This window comes from Gobius niger, assembly GCF_951799975.1.
Source record: "Gobius niger genome assembly, chromosome: 21".
In the NCBI taxonomy this organism is placed as follows: Eukaryota; Metazoa; Chordata; class Actinopteri; order Gobiiformes; family Gobiidae; genus Gobius; species Gobius niger.
This window is the reverse complement of record NC_136872.1, coordinates 15204265-15225001: the sequence shown is the minus strand read 5'-3', so window position 1 is coordinate 15225001 and position 20737 is coordinate 15204265. Positions and strand designations below refer to the sequence as shown.

At 40.8% G+C, this 20737-nt stretch overlaps 1 protein-coding gene and 1 long non-coding RNA gene across 4 annotated transcripts in view; one reads left to right on the top strand and one right to left on the bottom strand.

The window, feature by feature from the left end:
- LOC306980883 overlaps positions 1–20737 on the bottom strand; it is a 469430-nt gene that overhangs the window by 107722 nt on the left and 340971 nt on the right. The window lies entirely within an intron of this gene.
- dennd4c (DENN/MADD domain containing 4C) overlaps positions 1–20737 on the top strand; it is a 41163-nt gene that overhangs the window by 11283 nt on the left and 9143 nt on the right. For 2 of the 3 annotated variants that reach the window (XM_079580313.1, XM_079580311.1), the window contains exons 2-13: positions 9678–9842; positions 10175–10319; positions 14824–15076; positions 15155–15224; positions 16400–16569; positions 16838–17079; positions 17186–17252; positions 17342–17400; positions 17907–18051; positions 19267–19442; positions 19554–19654; positions 20186–20410. In XM_079580313.1, coding sequence (XP_079436439.1) covers positions 9689–9842; positions 10175–10319; positions 14824–15076; positions 15155–15224; positions 16400–16569; positions 16838–17079; positions 17186–17252; positions 17342–17400; positions 17907–18051; positions 19267–19442; positions 19554–19654; positions 20186–20410 — 1807 coding nt within the window. In that variant the 5' untranslated portion in view covers positions 9678–9688. The remainder of the gene's footprint in view (positions 1–9677; positions 9843–10174; positions 10320–14823; positions 15077–15154; positions 15225–16399; positions 16570–16837; positions 17080–17185; positions 17253–17341; positions 17401–17906; positions 18052–19266; positions 19443–19553; positions 19655–20185; positions 20411–20737) is intronic. The other variant, XM_079580312.1, reaches the window with a different exon arrangement.

The following is a 20737-nucleotide window of genomic DNA, read 5'->3' as shown; positions in this document are numbered from 1 at the left end:
AGTTGTAAAGTCTGCATCTGAGCCGGTAACAGCCTGGGGTAGTTAGCGAGGCCAATGAGTTTGCCCTCTGCCTCAGGAACAGTGGAAAGAATGCTCTGTCCGCTGGGCTGTCACGCTCAGGGAGGGAGTCGGTCTTGTGACGTTTTTTTTTTTTGCTGCCTCAAAACTCCCGATTTGTTTTTTTACCAAAGCAGTCTTAATGTTGTAGTGTAGACAGTGGATTGGGACAAGAATACAGCAGTAGTAGTGGTTTGTTCAAAGATTCGGGGAGAGGGAAATGATTGTTGCTAAGACACAGGAGTCTGCCAAGAAGAAGGACTCTTGTCTGGAGAGCACCTGGATGGAAGTCAAGTCACGTGGCATGTTGTTTGGGAGAGGAAAAAAACATTAGCAGTTTTAAATTCAAAGGTTGGAAACTCTCGTCAAAACAAAGCAAAAGAAATTGTTAATTATGTGTATGGGCTTTGACTTGACTTACTGAACTTACTGTACTATACAGTATTTTGAATATCTATTGCTGAGGTTACATCTCCTGTACAATAGCCACATCTGCCTTGTGGGCTGAATGAGAGATGGCTTTAGCTTTACCTCTTGCAGCGTTTCCAGACTAACCTGCCGTCTAGTATGGCTGGCCAGGCATCATCCTGCTCCAACAGCGATCTTCAGGCAGCATCAATCACTCTCAGTCCACAGGTACATCGTGACAAAGTAAATTTGACAGATTTTCAGGGTTGTTCTTAATGCTGTCAAGCCTGTCAGGATAATAGAAAACAGTCGAGTTTGACATACGAGCGCCATGTGATAGTTGGAAACAAATGGTTTCAAAAATGCCAAGCCATTAATGGTGTATTCTCCCAAACAGTCCTTCTGTTTTCAGAATGCCAATATCCCCTCAAGCTGTCTGTTGAAATTGTGGCTTTGTATTACAGCTTTTGAATGAAATTAGATTTTGTGTAGCTCGTATCAAAGCAGCTGCCAGGTTTAAACAAACATGGCAAAGGGGCAGAGTTCAATGTTGATTCCTTCTTTGTTTGAATCGTGCAGTTGGACAGAAACATTGTGTGCATATGGATATGATCGTGGAGCTATCAACATCTATCTGGAGCCAAGGGGTAGATGCAGCCGCTGCAAATGTACAGTATAAACTGTTAAACACAATCCATGTGCATGAAGATTTTAATGGAGCAAAGAAACGCAGTGTGGAAAAATACAGGTTGTATGCAAACGCATTAAGTTCTGTGCGGCCCAATCACGAGACATGATGAGCTTTATTCGATTGTAAAGTGTCCTATATTTAATCATGGTATGTCTTGTGTTTGTTCTGAATCCCATTTGTGTTTTTGCCGCATTACCCAAAGCTGCGGTTGTCTCATAAGAAAGTGAGGTTTTGTCAGCTCATTGACACCTCGCTTTGGGACTGGCCTTTTTGTGTGACAGCTCGGTGTGCTGACAGGTGGCAGCAAGAGCCGCTTTGCTTTGCAGAGCCACAGAATGCCCAAGAGACTAAGTGGCACTTGAGGAAGCTGTGTTTCTGCTCAAGCTGACATGGCCGGGTCTATAGTGTGAACCTGTATAAGGAAGCAGTCTGTACCAGGCTCAACATTATGACTGATACATGCAGTATAATTGATCTTTTTTTTCTTGCTTGAAACATAACCACGTTTATAAAAAAAAAATGCATTGCCTACTACCTACTGTGTATCCCACCTACAACAAATCCCACATGGGTGATGAGGAGGCAGAGGATCACCTTGAGTGAGTCTCCACGGCACAAATGCAGTATGGGGGAAACCTGTAACCAGTTCCAAAAATATCAAACTTTTTTTCCCAGTAACTAAGGAATATAACATATTACGCAAAATACGGGAATATATTAGTCATTACAATTCAAGTAACTCGAATTGTAATGACTAATTACAATTCAAAGGTGGTTAAGAGGGATGACGGACTAATTACTAACTCGAGTTACAAACGCTCTTGTACCTTGAGTTAGTGGGGGCGTTTAATGTATGACTGAAAAAATACCAAACTTCCCCCAAATAAAATGCAGCACCAAATCAAGTTGGACGCTGGTGAATAAGATCTGTAGTTGCCAGTAGAATAGGGGAAAGTGAAGGAAAAGGAAATGACTTGGCATTACTTACTATTTTCAGTTTATATTTAGTGAAAAGTAACTCAAAGTAGTGTAACTCAGCTACAATTTTGAAACAGTAATATATAATGCAAATATAATACATTTGCCCAACACTGCACAAATATGAGCCATCTTCTGGCACTTAAAATCCATCATTGTTTTTTGTTTACCTCATGTACTGTTCTAGCTGCTTGGCCTCTTCTCAGGCGTTTCATCATCTCGGGAGAAAACATTTTGAAAACCTTGCATTTCGGCAGCTTTACTTGTATATTTGAAGATATAAGAATATAAGAAGACTATGGGTGTGGTATTGGCTCCTGTTTACACAACAAGGGTAGGATAAACAGAGAGAATGTCAGTTCCCATGCTGCTTAAAAAGTTAAATTGGAAAATTCCATTACAGGAATTTGGCCGTAAAAGTCGACTCACAGAGGTCAAATTATACAAATAGGAAAACTTTATTGTCCAGAGTACGACCTTAGCCGTAGCTGCTTATCCAAGAACTATCTTTATTTCCCTCCTGAAGAAACAATGAAGTCATCTCGAATGTTGCAGTGACATCTTTACTGTACCACTCAATGCCTTTTGATGACCAAGATGACCAAGCCAGTACATCTGTCTAGTTGAGGCTCGATACACAAGCATACCCCTGTCCGGTCCACTATTACACACATAGTGGAGCTCTTTCAGACGTGGGGGAACCAGCCTCCAGGCCCTTTGTGTGAGAGCGATGAGATCACTTTAGTGTGTAGGCCATGGGGGATGGAGAACAGGGATTGAACTACTTAAATAGATAAATCTCCTCCTCACGTCATCCCTCTTAACCACCTTTGCTTGGTTGAAATTAAATTTGGCAGAAAGGGAAGGCATTTTCAAAGGCATTACCAACCAAGTGGGTGTTCAAGCAATCTGTTTGGCACAAGTGAACCAGTAAAACCTCCCCTCTTGCATTTGTGGCTATAGCCTCCTCCTCTGCTCTGCTCTTAAGGCCAGCATTCAACACACGCTCGACTGGACTTTCGAGAAACTTGGCCACCAGGGAATTGCAGTGTCCAGATTTCAGTATAGTACGATACCGCTGATCAAGTTTCAAGTGTGTTATCTTTCTCCAAACACCTGTCGTTTAGCCCGTGTAGCTTTCCAGGTCAAGTCCCGAAAAGGTTAATGTATTCCTTTTTTAATTGTGTTGGCAAAACAAAAGGGCATTGTGCTTTTGATTCCAAGATGCACCTTCCAAGTCTTTCCAAGCTCTGTTTTCGTACACCTGCGTCATGATCAAGCATCCTTATAACTTCACACACAGGCCTGTTATTTAGTAATACTGTATCCTCCGTCCTGGGACTCTGACAAAAGTATACAAGTGACACTCTATTGTCATCCCTTAGGAGTAGAACAGGTTTTCACATGGACAGGGAGGGGCAAAGCGCAACCTTCAGAGGCGACCCGACTCGAGTTACAACGCCAGGCTTTTATACAGTGGGAATTTAATGGGACACTTTGTCTGTTGGGTTACAGTTTGACCCCATGAGGTCGCGGTTACTTCGCGTTCATGCAGAAACATGCGCGAGTTATTCCTCACTTCTCTCGACACGCTTTTAGCCCCGTGCACTGTCAACACCAGCACCATTTACAGCGGCTGTGCTTTACTTGCTCAGCAGGCCATATGAATGTTGCGTGGTCTGTTTGCATCATAGGCTCTTGCATAAAGTATTGATTAGTTATCTTGACCCAGACATTTTTGGATGATTCACTCCTCCATAAAGACGAAAGACAAGCCTGCATTCACATGGAGGTTACTTAAGGGAAGGTAGAGGTAAAATATTGTTCCCATGCAGTTTGTAACAATATGTGAAAAGATCTACTTAAAGTGATAGTCTGGAAGTCTAAATGTTTTACAAATTTTATAAAATGTGCAAAATCGACCACCTGGTCTTCGGAGCCTTGTATCCTCCCAACTTTGACCAATAAGACGAGCTTTTCCTGTGAACCAGCCTGTCAGGTCCAATCTGAAGGGAGGGGGAGGAGCTTGATCCTTTACTTTTGATAATTCTGTTCCTGCTCTCCTCATTTTGCTGGTTATACAGGGGAGGAACTTGAATTTCACTCTATCTCTCCTCACTTTGCAAACTTACAGACTATCACTTTAAATGGAGCTTGAAAGGCCAGATTCAACAATATAGGACAGTAAACTATTCATTAAAATAAAATAATTGAGTGCTGGCCAAAATGTATCCTGTTTGTTGTGGTAATTTGATGCAATCTATCAACATAACTCTGATCTCTACAGGGAGTCGGCCTCCTCTGAGTGCTTCAGCTGTAATACTTTACCTCCTTAGCCGACATAAAATGGCCAATAAACCATTCTTTACTATCCCTCTAAGGCATGACCAAAGGGGGAAGTTTGTTTTGTCACGCAGCGCATGCTAGCGTCGCTAAACTTAAAAGGTCCGGATCAGTTTTCCACGGCTAGAGTAACAGCACACTACTCACTTCCAGCTCAGCACATGACATTGTTGGGGCGCCGTTGCCATAGCGGCGCAAGTGTTTCTGTCACAAAAAGATAGATTTGTGTGGAGGCAAAAAGAGCAGGATACAAAAGGTTTTCAGCGTCAGGACGGACTATAGGCTCTCGGCTGGTGCCAATACGTGTTTGGCCTTGGGTGAAAATATCGTTGCATCATCAAAGTACACACTGTTTGTAACTTGTCCAATGCTAGTTCAGTGATTCCCGTCAGTTTCGTCATCGGATGCGCTCGATATTGTACTGTAAATAGATTATGATGGCTGGTTTTGATCAGTTTCTTCAAAGTCTATTTGGATGTCGGCAATAACATTTGATAATCTGCTGCCTATGTTACTTTACTCTTTATTGCTCTTTATTGCTGCTTTAAAAAGAAGCTCAATTTTAATTGGCTGTTTTTGTTTTTTTAAAGAGGCTCTGGCATCACCCACAGACCATGGTTTGCCCGTTGTCAAAACCTTTACATTTTTGAGGGACTATGGTAGATACGGGGTTTTGTTTGAAGAGAGCTTAGGATTGTGGCATCAAAACTGCAAAGTATCCTGTAAATTTTAAAGATTAAGCGATTAAATGTTTAGCTTGTGGTACAGGGGTTAGTTTTCTTTAAGCCCCAATGTTTCCTGGAAAGCAAGCGTTTTTTACACCTAATGTATTTAAAAAAGCTCTGTAGTGAGTGAAGGCACCTGTTTTGGTCTGTGGTTGCACTGGCAGGTGGTGTGTGCTCTGCTGTTGTGTTTATGCTTCACAGATAACAGATATGTGTGACCTTAAAGTTAATGCAGGTATAGCCTACTTTCCACTCCAGTGCAGAGTGAGGAGTCGATCCACCAGCGTTTGAGTAATGATTCATTTATGATGTGCAAGATAATAAACGTTCTCTCTGTTTGGTTTTATTCTCTGTTAAAAGTGAGGAAGATGTGCGTCACGTGAAAGCTGTATTTGTTTCATGTTTTTGTCTCGAAGAGCAGAACTGCACATTTCCTCTTACAAGCAACTTGAATTACGTGGAGAGAATATGTCAGGTGCAGCTGCTACGCAGACTGCAGTAATTCTGACACATCATGGATAAACGTCAAATAGTTTTACGCTCTAAACCCTCCTAGGACAGTATAATGCAAGGAGCGACTTACTACTTAAGAAAATATTAAGCTTGTGAAATGAAACTTTTGCAGGACTAAAATAAGAAGAATCTGGCACATCATATTGTGTTTACACCAGAATCTTGTGTCTCTTATTTATGAAAAAGTTGACTATGTTTAAAAGAAGAAGATGGTGCTAAACAACAATCATAGTACTGTGTTTTCTGGACGATAAGTCGCAATTGGGTGGGGTGCGACTTATACTCAGGTGCGACTTATATGTCCAAATATATAATTTCACATGTTTGTTATTTTCATACTGACAGCCGCTAGAGGGCGCTCTAGGCTTGTGTACCAGTGTCTGCTACTCCAGTACCACTGAAGATTAAAAAAGAAAAAAAGAAAAATGGTAATCGAGCAGCAGAAAAAAAGTGTGGAGTGAGTGAGAAACTCTTATGAGGTTACTCTTACTGCAATGAAGAAACAAAAAAAAGCTAATCGCGCGCTATAAGCTCGATGGCCACAGATAGAGGGACGAGTTCACAAATGAGAGCTTGAACAACGTGCTGCCGGGAGAGGCTTGTCAACGGTGCAGTTGCGCCTCCATGCCCAGGTAGTTGCCAAGGCTGGTGCGACTTATACTCCGGAGCAAGTTACAGTTCAGAAAATACGATAATTCAGAATATAGATCCCATGGAGTCTGGATATGTTGTTGTAAATAATAGCAGTCTTTGGGTTTTGGTAATTGGGACTGCTCAAATCCAAATCCCCTCCCTCCAGGCTCACCAGTACATTTCCTAATGGTCGGGATTCCACCAGGCGAAACTTGTAAACCATCACTGAGAACCGCTTGCATAATGCTGCCTCTATTTACAGCCCTGGAATCTTCCTCTCTCTTTGGTGCATGGGAACATATTTTAACAGCACAGGGTTTTTCTAAGGCAGAAGTGTTCGGAAAGCAGCGTTTTGCACTTCAATGGTGTTTCTGACCAGGGAGGACGTAGCCATGGATACACCAGAGTAAACCTCTTTTAACACAGCGTCTGTATTTCTTTGCCGCTTCAAATCATCATAAAATAAAGAGCTGGAGTTTGTCAGAGCTCGCACAGTGTTATTGGAGTGGCGCAGCGGCTTTTCATTGTGTGGAGACAAAACATCATCTGGAAACATTTTGGACCAATTATCTAAACGCGCACTGACAAACAAATATCGGATCGAAATTATGCTGCACAAAAAGGCAATGTATTCTCAAAACTATGGACTGTGGGGCTGACTATTCTGTTTGTTGATTTGTATGTTATGTAAAGAGAAGAAATGTGTCCTTTTTGATTGCAGTTTGGTGAAATAACATGCCTAAGATGCATTGGTTTTTAGGGTCAATGAATGGATAGACAATTTACCTTTGAGCCAGTAAATCCATGGTTGGAGAGCAGGTGTGGACAATGAATCTTTACCATCATAAGATCAGATACTGTAGACAAGGCTGAATACTCTCCTACAGGGATAGGCACTGCTGAAACAACTAATTGATTAAATCAACAACTGATTAATTATTAAACTTGACATCAAGTTTAATAATTAATTATTAAACAATAATCTCATTGAAACAATGAGATTATTGTTTCAAAAGGCTATAAATAAAACCAGGTCGGGAAATAATATATGGACTCTTCCCAATATGTGGACCATCCCAGCACCTGTCCCCAATCAAATGCATCCTACAAACGTTACTTTAAAGGTGCATTATGCAACTTTTTATGCAGGAAAAAAAGTTGATATTTGTGTGTATTTGACCTTGTAGTGACCCAATGGCAGTACGAGTGGTTAACATGGCGCCTTTACTTTCCATCACAGTGGTTTCTAGGATGCTCCAGGATCAATTGTTTGGAAGGTTTTCACTGCTCACCAGAAAACCTACAAAACAATTGATCCTGGAGCGTTGTAGAGACCACCGTGATGGAAAGTAAAGGCGCCATGTTAACCACTCGTACAGCCACTGGGCCACTACAAGGTCAAATATGCACAAATATCAACTCAAATTTTTTTGCAAAAAAGTTGCATAATGCACCTTTAAAGTAGGCTCATTATCTTCATCGCTTTAGCTTCATGTGGAAAAAATGTTGTTAATTTTTTTTTCTTTTCATCACCAAAATAATCTTTAGTTTCAGCCCTTGTCAGATCTAACCACCTGTTTATATACTGTTTATATACTTAAAATATTGTCAATACCAAATATTGTCAATACCAAAGGCGTTACTAATGAAAAGTTAGAAATGAAAGAAATTACTGTACATTTTTTAAAGTAGTTTCCCCTGTGTCAAATGACAAGATTGAGTCAAAATCTGATTATAATTTCGTAAATGTACTCTTTAAATGAATCAAATCTGACTAGTGAAGTACTGTAAGAGAAAGAAACTTGGCTTTCAAACTCGGATAGATTATAGTAATCTTATTTTCCCATTACATTGAACAAGGAAAGGGACAAAAAACTTGTGTAAAATGTCCAGTGGTCAGTTACTTCTCTGCGTCATACATCCCGGAGCAGGCTGCTGAGTGCAGCGTTCAAAGACTCTCTTTTTGTTTCCCCTTTTGCCACAGCTGAGTCATCCACCACTGGAAAAACTGAACTTCCCGTGCAGGTCCCAACCGCTCGCGAAGAGGATGTAACATTGATGCAAGAACTTCAATATTTTGTTTGTCTTCCAAAATACCCAAAACAATTCTGCCATTGTTCTCCTCATCTTGATACGAGGGACACAGATTTCAACACTAGATTGTGTTTTTTTCACTTGGATAAAGTTATCATTGAGTGTTTTTGTTTTTGAAGCATCTATATTTGTAAATGTTTCCGTAAAACATTTTTTTTGCACTTCCGTTCTTTAGATTAAAGGGGCTAGATGCAAGTTTGCCATTTTATACTCACTTCTGCCACCTCAGGTCATATGTGTAACTGCACCTTCTATATTAAGCTTGTGCATGACGGATTTCGGACCCGAATTAACACCTTCTTGAGTGACAGTGCAGGATTTTAGAGGCACTTGTGGTGAACAGGTCTGAGCTCATTCTATACATTAGGACATGGCTAGAACATGTAGGGGGATGAAAATACTTGGTTTTAACATTTTTAAACTCCGTATAGTCTCTTTAAGAATACACTTGATGACCTTATTGTTTCTCTCCACACATATTTATGTTTATATTGGGTGCAACTCTCTCTAACTGATGCAACAAAGACACTGGATGAACTAATGTCATTTATGATGAATCGGCTCAGTAGCTAGTTCTGTCATGTTCCATAATTTGCTTATTGCATATTGCTTACTTGCTTATTTGGGCAGAGATTAGCCTCCATACTTCTCATGCTCTATCGACAGCCCTGACTTGATTTATTCTCACTGAGGCATTTCTGAACATTCCTGTGAGCCCTTTCATTCTGCTTCATCTCTCCACATGTTTTCAGCAGCGCAGTGATCTACAATCGCTGTGTGTTTGTTCATGTCAAGACGTCAGGTTCATCCTTTTGGTTTCCCTCTTTGTGGAGCATTAAAGGGTTCTTTTAACAGCTAGGCTTCAGTATTATTTAGCATTCAGGGTGCACAGTCCATCCCTCTATCCATGAGAGGATGCTGGGGCTTTGGTCTTCTTGACATGCAGCTAAATCAGATGTAATGGGAAAAGCACAAACAAATTCTTTTTAAAAAAACATTGTGAAGAAAAGTAAATACATCTATAATACAAAGGTTTGAGATGCTTTGTTTCAATTTACATTTGATGACTGCAGCAATTTGTCGTTTAGATTTCCTATGACATATTCAACCTATTTAAACCTGATTAGCTTCAATATCTTTAACTCCTCCAACTGAAGGATCGCCACATATAACGACTTCCATGTTCCAATCTTATTTCCCTATTTTAAATTATAATCACAACTCTTTCTTCTCAGGACTTCCAGCCATGATTGAGGACAAAGGCCACCGCGTCACCGACTACTTTGTGGTGGCCGGGCTCACGGACAAGTCCACTCCGTTAGAGCAGGACCTGTCCGAGGCCAAGTCCACGGGGCCCAAAGCTCCCATCACTGACCTGGCTGTGATCAACCGCTCTGCAGGTAACGGGGCCTGAAGAATGTGCTGCTCTAGACGTAAAGTAGTTTAGCTTTCGTCGTAGTGTAGTATAGTTATATACTTTGGCATTTAGTAAAGTGATTTTAGTTGATGTCATGCTTGGCTATTTGCTCCTTGTACAATGATTGTATATGTGGTATGATGTGGACCTTGGATCGTGTCCCCTCTGTCCATTTTTGTTTATTTGTTAATGTCAGTGCCCATATAGCTACTTCAGTAACTACTTGGTGTTCCCTCTTTCTCTGCAAAAATACTAGGCTGACAAAGACTATGACCAAATATATGAATCCGCTAAATATGGCTGCTCTGTCCCCAGGTGAGACGGTTCCCGAGGGTTTCACCTGCATTGACACCACGTACAGCGGTCAGCCGGCCAACCTGAACCATGGCAGCCTCAAGAGCCCCGAGCTGTTCCTCTGCTACAGGAGGGGCCGAGGCAAACCGCCTCTCATCGACATCGGGTGAGTCTTCATGATGAATGAATCCCTGTTTATTTGTGTAAATACTAAATACATATGAAATAATCAATGTGGATCATGTGTAAACCATTGTTTTGAAATGCATTGTATCAGATTAGCAGTTGATATTTCTGTCTTCGTGCTACGTAATGTGTTGAAAATGTCAACTGTGAACTTAATTTTGATTTAAAACATAATCTAATCAAAAAGAAAAATAGCATGTAGGTATTTTTCTAAAGTGTAGTTCTAATGAAAACATTTCAGACAATATTGGAGATGGCATCCCTGGATTATAAAAAGATTGGATTTTGCTTTATCCTTATATAGCTAAGTGTAATTATACTTTCAGTCCAAGGTTCTACATTGATCGATGGTTTTGCGCATCAAGACATTCATAAAGTTACTGTTAAATTTGTTGTACGCTGTAGCTATAAATTCTTCAAAACACATTGCAATCCTTTCACTGTATCTGGCTCTTGTGCAAACACAATGCAAACATTTGAGTTATTTCCTACACGAGAAAGATATGTCAAACATGTTGACACACTATTGTCAAAAGAATGTTGTACCACACGTGTCTGTCAGCACAATGTACAGGTGCTATAACAAAATAGAGTGGCGATTGTCTTCACTGTGTTTGCATATTTTTTGTCTTTTGAGGAGCAATAGGTAATGATTGGTTGATTTTGACGGATTCGTTCATTGTTTTACATCATAGACTTGTCCCTCCCCATTTGGCTCTTGACCAATCAGACAAAATGACTTTGCTTCCTCTTGTTATCTTTCAAATGAATCGGAAACCAAGGCAGAGCAGGGTATTTGCCTAAGGCTGCCACTCCTTCTCCTTATGAAGGTTCACTTGTTCAGTAGTCGCCTGTTTACTTACAAGTGTCTTTTTAAAAGCATGTAACAAGTGACCCTCCAAACTGTAAGGGTTTGATATAATGCATCAAGAATGACTTGAAAATTCCTGATTATTCTGATAAAAAATGTAGATGTTCCATCAGTTTACTATACAATACATTAGGCAAATGCTATGTATTCTGCTATAGGGCTTTAACGGTTGTTTATTTTTGCAGAAGGCTAGAAAACAACAAGTCTAGAAAACAAACAAATATTTGTTTGACTAGACTTTTTTCCTGTGGTGATATTTGTGTTAATGTACTTATTTTACGTCTTTGAGCTTTTTTCAGCAAATTTCCTCATCAATCAGGGCACCAGTTTTGACACCTTCATTCAAAAAATTGTGATAAATTAAAGATTCACAAAATTGCTTTATGACATTGTATTTGTTATAAAGCCTGTGTTAGAGTCTACTATAGATCAGAGAACGATCAATGAATTAGTTATCTTTTTAATAGTTGACTAGCCACTAATCCTAGCAGTTGCTTTCTTCCTCTGCAAACCTGTTGTGTGTATGTGTGACTGACTGCAGTTTCCAGTTTCAACAATAGACTCACTCTCTCTCCTCTTTTTGACTCCAATCCCACCCACTATTTTAATATGTTTACAATTGCAACACATCAGGCCATTTCCTTCATGCTTGCACTTGACACCAATAGCTTTAATCCCGCCAGATATTTAGTGAGTGGGAGAAACCAAATGGAATTGAATAGACTTAGCCGCTTCTCTGCCGCTCCTCTGAGCATAAACAGAAGATCAAATGTCAAGTCATGTTTCCTTCAAGAGGTTTTTTCATGGCTGATCACTGGTCAAGCATGTTGGAAGGTTAGCGTGGTGTTATTTTAACACTACACAAAAGAAAAAATGATCTCTTTTAATAATGCAAATGCAAACACAAGCCTAAAAGTGCCATTTGCCTGTTTAAAAACCATTAAAGCACAAGGACATCCTTTGAAAAGCTTGGCACTTTGCGAAAAGTGAAGCTTTCTTGAAATAACTAACTTAAAAAAAAAAAAAAATACACGTAAAGTATATTCAGGGGGATGGGAGGGTGTGCCAGGCGTATTGTTTTAAATGCTGTAATCTGTAAAGCACTTTGTTATACCTTTTGGTATGAAAAGCTAAAGTTTGATTTGATTTGAAGTGAATTTGGGTTTTTTTTTGTCTAATTTTGAGTGAGTTGAGATGGACAGATTTCTTAAATGAGTTATTTCAAATTAACTTATTCAAGAATAAGAGGGACATTGATGTTTTCTTGTGTGCAATTAATAGCCCTCGTGGCCACAAGCGCCAGTTAGCTTCTTTGTGATATTGTGTATTGTGCCTCTGACCCGGAGGAAAAGGTTGCTATTGTGGTTTTCTGGCCAGAGACATCAGGGGGAGATGAAAGACCCCCCCAATCATCCCATTAACACTTGTATTACCCCCAGAGGGTTTACAGAAAGGATTTATTAAGCGAAACAAGTTACTTAGTTCTTCTTTAAGTGAAGCTCTAAACTGGCAGGGGATCCTGTGAACCACTGCTCTGTACTACTTTTAATACTTTACTTTATTTATTCAACACATCAGACACACAAGGTTCCACTGGCTCGGCTTATGTCAAAGTAGATGGGATATTTTATGCAGCAGTGCTTTTATAATGGGCCTGCCTGTTTACTGAGGTCATTGTTATGTTTTTTTAACAGCAGAGCCTTCCTCTCCATTAAGCTAATCTCTTTCCCACCTGCTCCATCCTGTTCCCCTTGAGTGAATTAACTTTAAACTTGGACCCTGTAAATTATTCTTCGGTGCTGCTGCAGTGGCAAAAAGGTGACATTTCAGAGCTGAGGCTGCCCTCTGAGCCGGGTGTTTCTTTCGCCGGGTGTGGAGTTTTCATGATTTCCCCGTGCCTGAGTGGGTTTCCTGTCTACGCCTCCATCTAGGTAATCCTGCTCCCACAGGTAAAGATCTGAGGATAGGTCCCCGGGCGGCGCATTGCAATGATCCGCTGCTCCCGACAAGTTTCCCAGAAGCGCAGGCCCTCGGGGACTATTTGCTAAATACAACACGTACTTAAGGCATTGCAGAGGAAAGAAGCGCTAGACAAGTTTGAAGTCGATTGTTTGTAACTTTTCTAATTTGCTTTCGAAACGTATTTATAACTCTAAGTGGGTTGTAATCAAAACTTGGGGCCCCCCCTGTGGAGAGCTATCAGAGCTTGTTGAGCGCACCAAGGGAAAAACGGCTTCACTGATTGCTCACCTGAATTAAACCATATTTCACGCTGAGAAGAGAGCAGCAGCCTCTACAATAAAGTCTACACAAGTTTAAACACATGTAACACATTTGTGATTTTTTTTTTTTTTTCCATGGACTGTCTGGGCTGTCAGTGACTCAGCTAAAGTCTGTGTCACATTAAGACGAGTTTATGTAAGCGGTAGAATATGACCCTGAATAGAGACCATGGTTGGTTATACAAAGCGGCCACACACTGATTGTCACTGTGGGGTTGCAGACACAAACATGGCTCCCCTTCACGCTGTTACAGTTCAGATCTTCCTGCATTATTTAGCTCATTTTCTTTCCTTCCAAATCCTAAGGTGCCCTGATGTTATCATGTCCAAGGAATGTCATTCTTTCTGCACGACCTCATTAGGGTTTATTGAATGCATTTTTCTCCTCTTTTGTTTTGAACCAAATGTAAAGTAATGAAGTCATTCCTCTCAAATACTTGACCTCCTACCACCTACAAAACTGTATATGGATCTTTTTTCTTGTGTGGTTTCCACGGTGTCGTCACGTTTTTCAAGTTCTTTGTCATCTCATTTTGTCACTTTTTTGTTGCTCTTTTCTTGCTTTTGTGTGGCTTTTTTAATTGCGTTTTCATCACCTCTTTTTCTTTGCTATTTTGTCATTCTTTTGTGGGTTTTTTATGTATTTTTTGTCTCTATTTTGCTGATTTTTTTTTAGCACTTGGATTTCATTCTTGCTTGTAAATGTGGATCGCATTCATTGAAGCAGGGACCACTTGTCGGAGTAATGTTAATAGTTGTAATATATTTTGGAGGTTGCAGTTGTGTGCTACTAACAGCAAATACTTATTCTATTCCCCCTTTAATCATGTGCATCGAACTGCCACATTTACGACGTATGTGTTGCAGCATGAGTTTGTCAGTGTTGCATCATCGCAGTTTGGCAGCAGAAAGGAATGAAAGCTATGAGTGACGGCTTAAGTATCCTCCATGGACCGAGTGAGTTTTTCCACTGCACATGCCATCAGTTTCTGTGCTCAATACCTAATTATTATTTCGCGTTTGAGCTCCATTGTCTCATTGTTTCCCAAATCAATATGCACATTTCTGGCGGACGATTTGGTATAACTAAAGGGAAAAAAGAAGAAAGGGTGTCTGCGTTGAGATCTGCCTTTTATTAGCGCTGTAGTTTTGCAAGTGGGTTTATCTTTTATCCATTGTGTCCATTTTGCAAGAAGCCACAAATGTAATGCAAACTCTCGGTCCTTTCATTAATCGATTTTGACATATCAGTGGGAACATGTTGAAGTGTCAGCCTAAAGGCCTCATGCCCTACTCAAGGTAAACGACTCGATGTTTTCTCTTTCTCTCAGCGTCCTCTACGAAGGCAAAGAGCGCCTCATCCAGGGCTGCGAGGTGATCCAGGCCACGCCGTACGGACGCTGCGCTAACGTCAACAACAGTTCGGCCACGTCGCAGCGGATCTTCATCACGCTTCGGCGAGCGCCTCCCGTCCAACCGCAGAACTCCCTCGCCGTGACCGACATCTGCATCATTGTCACCAGCAAGGGAGAGACGCCGCCCCACACCTTCTGCAAAGTGGACAAGAACCTCAACTGCGGCATGGTCTGTGAAATTGCGACGATGTAATATGAAGAGGGAAAAGCTTTGTTTTTAAGTTTTTTTTTTTGTTTTTTTTTGTAGTGGGGATCCAATGTGTTCCTGTGTTACAAGAAATCAGTATCTTCAGCTAATTCTATCAGTTACAAAGCAGGTGAGTTCCCAATGCTAGATGATGCGGTGGGAGGAAAATGTATGTGAATGGTTTTTCTCACGTCCACAACGATCAGGATGAATCATAGACCATTCCTCTTTACAAAACTGCTGCAGTTTAGCGAGATTCAGGTGGTGTACTTACTTATTCCTCACTGTCCTGTGAATGTTTACATGTTATGGCCAATAAAAATTCTTTCTTATGATTTTAATAAAGATCAGACCACATTTTATGACCAATTTAGGCAGAAATGTGAGAAATTCCAAAGCGTTCACATACATTTTCCTCCCACTGTATCTTTATCTGTGCATTTGCTTGTGTCCTCAAAGAAGGAAGTCATAACTCAGCAAGGGAATTTATAACAAAAACAAATGAACGGTTTCGTCATCTCGCTGGCTGCTTTATATGGCACACCTTTACTCCATTTACTACTAGGCGTGGTCGTTATGCCCGAAGATACGAACTCTCACTTTTTATATTGGCATTTATTGCGGATTCCTCAACCCGCTGACTCATAATTATATAGCTTTTATGTCACTCCATTTGCCATTTGGGGCGTCAGTATTTCAAAGCCTTATCTGTGATGGCGCAACAGATGGCCATTTCTCATTAAAACTGGCATTTGTGACGTCCGCTCCGGCACAACACTCCGCTGCCGCTTTGGCCTTTGAAACCTGTCATTGTGTAACATGCGCTCAATCAGATTCATATAAACATGTGTACACAAACGCCCTCCTCTCGCCTCTCGCCGAGTTTATCTCGAGGCTGCCCTTTTTCCTGCGAAGCGACGGTTTATTCACTCGAGACTATGGGCGCTTCCTGCCGAGCTTGTTATCCAGACTTGCACAGACTTGTGTGCAGCATTAAACACTTTAGCACTTTGTTGGCTGAGAGTTCGACATGACTAATTCGAATGAATAAGTGGCTTTATTTCCTTAAATATTGCCGTCCAAAGTTTTACTGTGATAATACATCGTTCCTCAAGTACAGTGCAAACACAGGCTTTTTAACTGTCAGACGTCCAATTAGTGTAGAGTTGAGTTTTTCAGCCGATTTCTTAACTTTTTGTTTTATTATATGTGAGGCTTTCTTGAACCCTTTCTAGGCTTTCACACAATGCTGTATTCTCTGCAAAAAGAACCAGTCCTTAAATGCTTTAATCTGCTTGTTTGAAGGTCTGATCTTCCGTTACCCCGAGGAGGATTATGAATCGTTCCCTTTGTCGGAGTCGGTGCCTCTGTTCTGTTTGCCGATGGGCGCTAAAATCGAGTGTTGGGCCCCAAACACACGGGACCCGCTGCCTGTCTTCTCCACATTTGTTCTGACCAATTCCTCTGGTGAAAAGGTGAGTTTGGCAGGTAGCCTATATGCTACAATAAACACGGTGTATATATGCCTATAATCACAGTGTAAAATGTATATTGATAACCAAATACAGTGACATTAAGCTTTATTTTATTTAAATACATTTTCATAATATTAAGGTGTCGCAAAGGTTATTTGATAATGTAACAAAAATAAAATGCCATGAAAATGTCAAATGCATTAAAGCAGCGTTTTAAAACTAGATGGCAGTAAAATGCATAAACATGATTGACAACTGGTGTTTCTAGGTGTATGGTGCAGCGATTCAGTTCTATGAGCCGTACCCGCTGGATTTACTGAGCGAGAAGCAGAAGATCCAGCTGGGCCTCCTCACCACAGTGGAGAAGAAGATGATTCCAAACCGAGCGGTCAACACCAACAAGTGCATCTGCGTGCTGTCCCGATGGCCCTTCTTCAAGTCCTTTCGCAAGTTCCTCATGTTCCTTTACAAACTGTCCGTCTCAGGCCCTCATCCGCTGCCCATAGAGAAGTGAGTCATATTTCTGGTGCATTTCTCACACTTGCTTCTTGGACTACAAAAGACAACTTATTGCTAAATTGTCCAATTTGACCTTTTTTCTGTTCTTCTTTCAAAGGCACATTTCTCACTTCATGCTCAATGTGTCCTTCCCGTCACCTCAGCGGCCTCGAATTTTGGTTCAGGTAATTCAACACATTACAATCCAATAAGTACTATAGATTGTGTCATGCTAACCTATTTTCTCATATGTTTCTGTTAACTTTGCTTTTAGCTATCTGCACACGACACCTTAATCCTCTCGCAGCCAGTGTGTACTCCTTTACCACTGAGGTATGTAAAAATGCAAGTTCATCATTTTAGATGTATGCCTTTGATCAGTGTGAGAAATTCCTTCTTTGGGCCTGGCTTTATAAGTGTAGATGGATAAGAACATGTTCAATCATTGAAACTCAAACGTACAAGAATTTTATAGAAATTAGCCTCACTATGCAATTATAAAACTTGTATATACTGTAATTTGAGGTTATTATTTTACAATTTAAACATGAAATACAACCAATAAACACTAGTGATTGAGGCTCCTGTCTTGTACCCTTTCTTGCCACACGACTGGCTAATATGGCTTATAATGGTGGCTCATACGATGTTTTTACCATGGTTATGTTCCCCTTCTGCCAGTGGAGGGCGCACTAAGCATAGATGAGATGTAGTAAAGAACAGGCCTCCTCTTAAGTCTTTTCCATACACACACATTCATTTAAATGGTAAATGATGAAAGATTAATAAAGATACGCCCAAGTATCCACCTTTTCGTGTCCCGTGTCTTTCTCTTCCAGTGGAGCGGACTATGGCACTCTGCTGATGAACCTCGGAGCCGAAAACTGTGCCGCGCTGCTGCACTTCGTCTTACTGGAGAACAAGATCCTGTTGCACTCGCTGCGGCCCGACGTGCTCACGGGCGTCGCAGAGGCTGTGGTGGCTGTAAGTAGTCTGCACCCGGCGCATTTACATTGCTATTTAGAGCAGATTATGCTATTAATGGAAAGGGTCGAGTGTTATGTGAGGTGCACCGTCTAAATATACAGCCATTGTGATGGACTCTTGTTAAAAGAAGGGGCAAGTTACTGTAACTAAGGATGCTTAGAAAGTGATGCAGCTGTTTTACTGTGCTCTTTCTGAATCAAGGCTTGGTACTATTGTGGAATAGTCTGAGACAAGGGGGAATTGTTGTTGTCTATTTTGTTTTAGTTGAGGTTTAAGCACTGTGCATGATTACGAGATTGAGCTTTTGCCAGAGGTCCTAGGACTATTTCTATTAACATGTTTGACATTCAGAAAACTAGTCATATTTTAATTGCTTTATTTTTTGCCTTTCAGCTATTTTTATAGCTAAAAGTGCTGTCAGAATCCAATGTTTGCTTCCTTTTATGGTATTAGTTTACATGCTGCACAGACAGTTGTTTATACGTTATAATAGTCTCTTCATGCTTTGCAGCAATAAATTAAAATGAACTGCAATGGTACTTTTCTTTCCACATTATGTTAATAAAAAAAAATGGAAGAGAAGAAATGGAAGTAGAAAAAAAGCTTAGTCTACAACTACCGTGAGACCAAAATGAATGGCATCAAAGTGAAAAGAGGCACTTATCCAATGTTTTTATTTGTCCTGTTTGAACTTTAGTTTTGCTGAGATTTAGTTGTTGACTCTTCCATTCAAAACACGGTTCGTCGTTCTACTTTGTACTTGGGAATACACAGGATGTCACAATACCTCCAAATCCCCCCCAAAGCTTTTACTGTATAACCGTCTTAGTTAATAGCAGACAGTAAAACTCGTCATCAGATGCAGCCAGTTGAACTTAAGATGCATTTTTGAATTTTGATTTAAGATTATGTGTGTTTTTTTTTTTTTTTAGAAGCACTGTAGATTTGCAAGTCAAGATTTTGTTCACATGGTGCACATTTTAAACCAGTTCAGAAGGTTTACGCTTGATGGGAGACTGAAATATGCCCTGCTAAGCTCATACAAAAAGCCAATGCATTTCAGATTATATTATATATATATAGGCTTGATACATTTTGGCAGTTTTCAGAGTACCTTGTATACTAGCTAAAGAATTGCAGCCGTTTTTTAATTGTATCCATTGCGATTGATTGTGCTCTTCTGACTTGATTTGTTGTTGAATTTCGTTCCAGATTCTCTTCCCCTTTCAGTGGCAGTGTCCCTACATCCCCCTCTGTCCGCTCTCTCTCGCCGGTGTCCTCAACGCCCCATTACCTTTTATCGTGGGAGTGGATTCCCGCTATTTCGACCTTTACGATCCGCCTCCCGATGTCGTCTGCGTGGACCTAGACACCAACACCATCTACCTGTGAGAGTCAAAGCATTGTTTATACCCCAGATTAACCAAACAAAGGTCAAAGATTTTAATTCTAGTGCTTCTGGTTGTCTTGTGCTAAATTGCTGTTATGGTTCGGTGCAGGTCTGATGAGAAGAGACACGGCAACTGGAAAAACCTCCCCAAGAAGCCCGGCAAGAGTCTGGTGAACTCACTGAGCAACTTGCACCACCAGCTGGCCACAGGTAGGAACTACACTTACAGCTGAGGGTCTCCCACTTCCAAGTTACTACCCAAAGGCTTCCACATTTTTGTTCACCCTCTTTGAGAAACGACTCATGTTTCATGCTTATCTTGTGTACCAAATGAGTTTTGAACATAGTTAAAACAATCAGCAACCCCTTAGGTAAACATTGTAACGTAGTAAGAAGAAACTACATTCATTTTCTTTATTTGTGTTGAAATATCATGGCAGCTTCTAATGGTCTAATCTGTACTCATATGAGGGGACAAAGAGACTCCCTATTTACAGTATTATGAAAGACCCTTCATTATAGACCAGACATTTGGAAAAATCGTCAAATATATTGGATAAAAATACCCCAAAAAATCAGCATTGGCCTTAGAAAAACCCATATCGGTCGACTTATCTTTACTAACGTTCGACTTGTTCAAATGCTTCTTGTGGATTACACTTTTTAAGGTTAAGGAGCTTTATTTGTCATCATACAACTGTACAAAGTACCTAATATCAGGGTATTCACTTTATTTTGCAGTGTCCATGCGTCAGCCCACACAGGAGGGCTCGGCCGTGGACATGACCCCCATCGAGGCGGACTTCACGTGGCACAAGAGGAAAACTGCACTGGAGATGGAGATCCAGGAGGCATTTCTGCGCTTCATGGCCTCCATTTTAAAAGGCTATCGCTCCTACCTCAAACCGATCACCACCGCCCCGTCGGAAAAGGCGACCGCTGCGGACTCGCTCTACGACCTACAAGGTGCAGATGCAGCACTGGAACCGGTTATTGTGATTGATAGCAAGACAGTGTGGTAGTTGTCGAGGTGATCTTGTCTTAATGGAATTGAAGGGTTAATTCAGTGCATGCATAATTCAGCACCTTCATTTTAGATCACTTTGCTTAGTGCTTTGCCCTATTGGAGGAATGTTTTAAGCCATCAATCATAGCTCGTCTTTAACTATGAGCTAATGGGGGATGATTCTACTTCATTCATCCTGCACTGAGTTGCTTTGTAAAACTCAAGGCACAAACGTATAAGAAAATAACAAATGTGCTCCTCCTCAGAATAACAGTGACGATGCAAAA